We start from the raw sequence: 2,853 nt of genomic DNA on the forward strand, positions 1-2,853 counted from the left end.
TCGTGTTACATCCAGGAACTGTTGTAGAATTTGAAGAATCTTGTCCGTTTACCCTACATGAGTGTTATGATCATAAACAGTTCAGAATGCTGAAAGATAAGCACATAACTATAAAAAAGGAAGTTTACTGTACAGTCAAGTGGCAGACATACAGGTAAGGCAGTATGTATGTCACATGTTATCTTTGTACTCTTTTACAGACTCTTCTTCACAAGGGGCCTGTGGCTGCCTTTTTGATGCAAAGTAAAGATAACCCCATGAAAGCCTTAGGGGTGCTAGCTGGTGTCATGGCAGTTATGGTGGTCATTACACTGTTAATATCTTCAGCCATGTTCTGGCGCAACAAAAAGTCTAATAAAGTTATGCCCATGAGGAGGGTAATTAGAAGGAGAAGACCAGACCATGCTACAAGAACAATTAGGACTGAATGGTTGAAGTTTAAGAAGTCCACGGGTTCTGCTGAGAAGTTCACTGTGCAAGATGTGGAAGCAGATATTGAAAATGAGAATGGAAACAACAACAGTCAGTTTACAAATTTTCCACCAAATGCTCCCTCTCCCCCTCCACCCCCTCGCCCAGCTCCAAGAGCTAGTAGGAAAGAATGGAGACTGCCTACTGTGTCTGGGTCCCTTACACCCAGGATTATTGATCAGCAAATGAGAGAGAGAAATCCAAGTGTTAGCACTGCCCTTGTGTCTGAACTGAAACTGATGCTGGAGAAGAAAAGTGCTGGAAACTCAAAATGTTTTTATTAGTTTATCCCACTGTAGCACAGAAATGTGAATGAAACCCAGCGTTAAGTTACACTATGGATCTATGTGCAGTGTGTAATGTCTAAAAGCCATGCAGTTATCTGACATGACATGTAAAGATGTATAAAATGCAAATATTGAGGGGTATACATGCGTATATATAAGATTTTTATGCACACTATGCTAAAGATTTCCATACATAACATGTTCTGTTTCACCTGTCATGGTGAGATGTCCATTTAGTAGATTCCAAACTTCCAAAAGTATAAACTTTAAAGGGTTAGCAGGATTTTACACCCAAACTATTTATTAGTGCATGCCGCTCTTTCAATACCTTTACATGGCCAGTTCGCTCCTCTGTGACAGAGAAATTAAAGTTGGAATTGATGAGCAAATGAGCCCAAAGACTTAGGGTGAGTGCACACGCTGCGGATTCACCTGCGGATTTTTCCGAGCGGATTTGCAGGTAAAACCGCAGGTAAAGTGACCTGCGGTTTTCCTGTAGATTTGCCAGCGGTTTTCCCCTGCGGATTGACACCTGGACAATGGAACAGGTGTCAAACCACTGCGGAATCCGCAGAAAGAATTGACATGCTGCGGTTTAAAAAAAAAAAAATCAACAGCATGTGCACTGCGTATTTGAAATCCCATTGGCTAACATTGTACTGTGCAATGTCTGCGGAACTGCTGCGGATCCGCAGGGCCAAATCCGCTGCGGATCCGCAGCAGAATGCGCAGCGTGTGCACATACCCTTATTGTAGATCTGAAGCTCTGTCACTCCAGCTCTACTCCCCGCCCAGCATGACCGCCTGCTTATTCTATTCTATTTCTAATGTCTAGCTTTCTTTACAAATAGCTACAGTTGTGGCCAAAAGTATTGACACCCCTGCAATTCTGTCAGATAATACTCAGTTTCTTCCTGAAAATGATTGCAAACACAAATTCTTTGGTATTATTATCTTCATTTAATTTGTCTTAAATGAAAAAACACAAAAAAAATTGTCCTAAAGCCAAATTGGATATAATTCCACACCAAACATAAAAAAGAGGGTGGACAAAAGTATTGACACTGTTTGAAAAATCATGTGATGCTTCTCTAATTTGTGTAATTAACAGCACCTGTAACTTACCTGTGGTACCTAACAGGTGTTGGCAATAACTAAATTACACTTGCAGCCAGTTGACATGGATTAAAGTTCACTCAACCTCTGTCCTGTGTAATTGTGTGTACCACATTGAGCATGGAGAAAAGAAAGAAGACCAAAGAACTGTCTGAGGACTTGAGAAACCAAATTGTGAGGAAGCATGAGCAATCTCAATGCTACAAGTCCATCTCCAAAGACCAGAATGTTCCTGTGTCTACCGTGCGCAGTGTCATCAAGAAGTTTAAAGTCCATGGCACTGTGGCTAACCTCCCTAAATGTGGACGGAAAAGAAAAATTGACAAGAGACTTCAACGCAAGATTGTGCGGCTGTTGGATAAAGAACCTCGACTAACATCCAAACAAGTTCAAGCTGCCCTGCAGTCCGAGGGTACAACAGTGTCAACCCCTACTATCCGTCGGCGTCTGAATGAAAAGGGACTGTATGGTAGGAGACCCAGGAAGACGCCACTTATTACCCCGAGACACAAAAAAAAGCCAGCCTGGAGTTTGCCAAAACTTACCTGAAAAAGCCTAAAATGTTTTGGAAGAATGTTCTCTGGTCAGATGAGACAAAAGTAGAGCTTTTTGGGCAAAGGCATCAACATAGAGTTTACAGGAGAAAAAAGGAGGCATTCAACGAAAAGAACACGGTCCCTACAGTCAAACATGGCGGCGGTTCCCTGATGTTTTGGGGTTGCTTTGCTGCCTCTGGCACTGGACTGCTTGACCGTGTGCATGGCATTATGAAAGTCTGAAGACTACCAACAAATTTTGCAGCATAATGTAGGGCCCAGTGTGAGAAAGCTGGGTCTCCCTCAGAGGTCATGGGTCTTCCAGCAGGACAATGACCCAAAACACACTTCAAAAAGCACTAGAAAATGGTTTGAGAGAAAGCACTGGAGACTTCTAAGGTGCCAGCAATGAGTCCAGACCTGAATCCCATAGAACACCTGTG

General features: G+C 42.6%; 1 protein-coding gene across 1 annotated transcript in view; it reads left to right on the forward strand.

Moving 5' to 3' along the window:
- The window catches only part of CDHR1 (cadherin related family member 1), a 271,365-nt gene extending 269,768 nt beyond the window's left edge, over positions 1-1,597 (forward strand). Inside the window, exon 17 of the mRNA XM_073574822.1 lies at positions 201-1,597. Coding sequence (XP_073430923.1) covers positions 201-755 — 555 coding nt within the window. The 3' untranslated portion in view covers positions 756-1,597. The remainder of the gene's footprint in view (positions 1-200) is intronic.
- Positions 1,598-2,853: the final 1,256 nt, after the last annotated feature.

The sequence above is a fragment of the Dendrobates tinctorius genome, unplaced genomic scaffold (genome assembly GCF_039654945.1).
Source record: "Dendrobates tinctorius isolate UK_male_01 unplaced genomic scaffold, ASM3965494v1 ptg000040l, whole genome shotgun sequence".
NCBI classification, from domain to species: domain Eukaryota; kingdom Metazoa; phylum Chordata; class Amphibia; order Anura; family Dendrobatidae; genus Dendrobates; species Dendrobates tinctorius.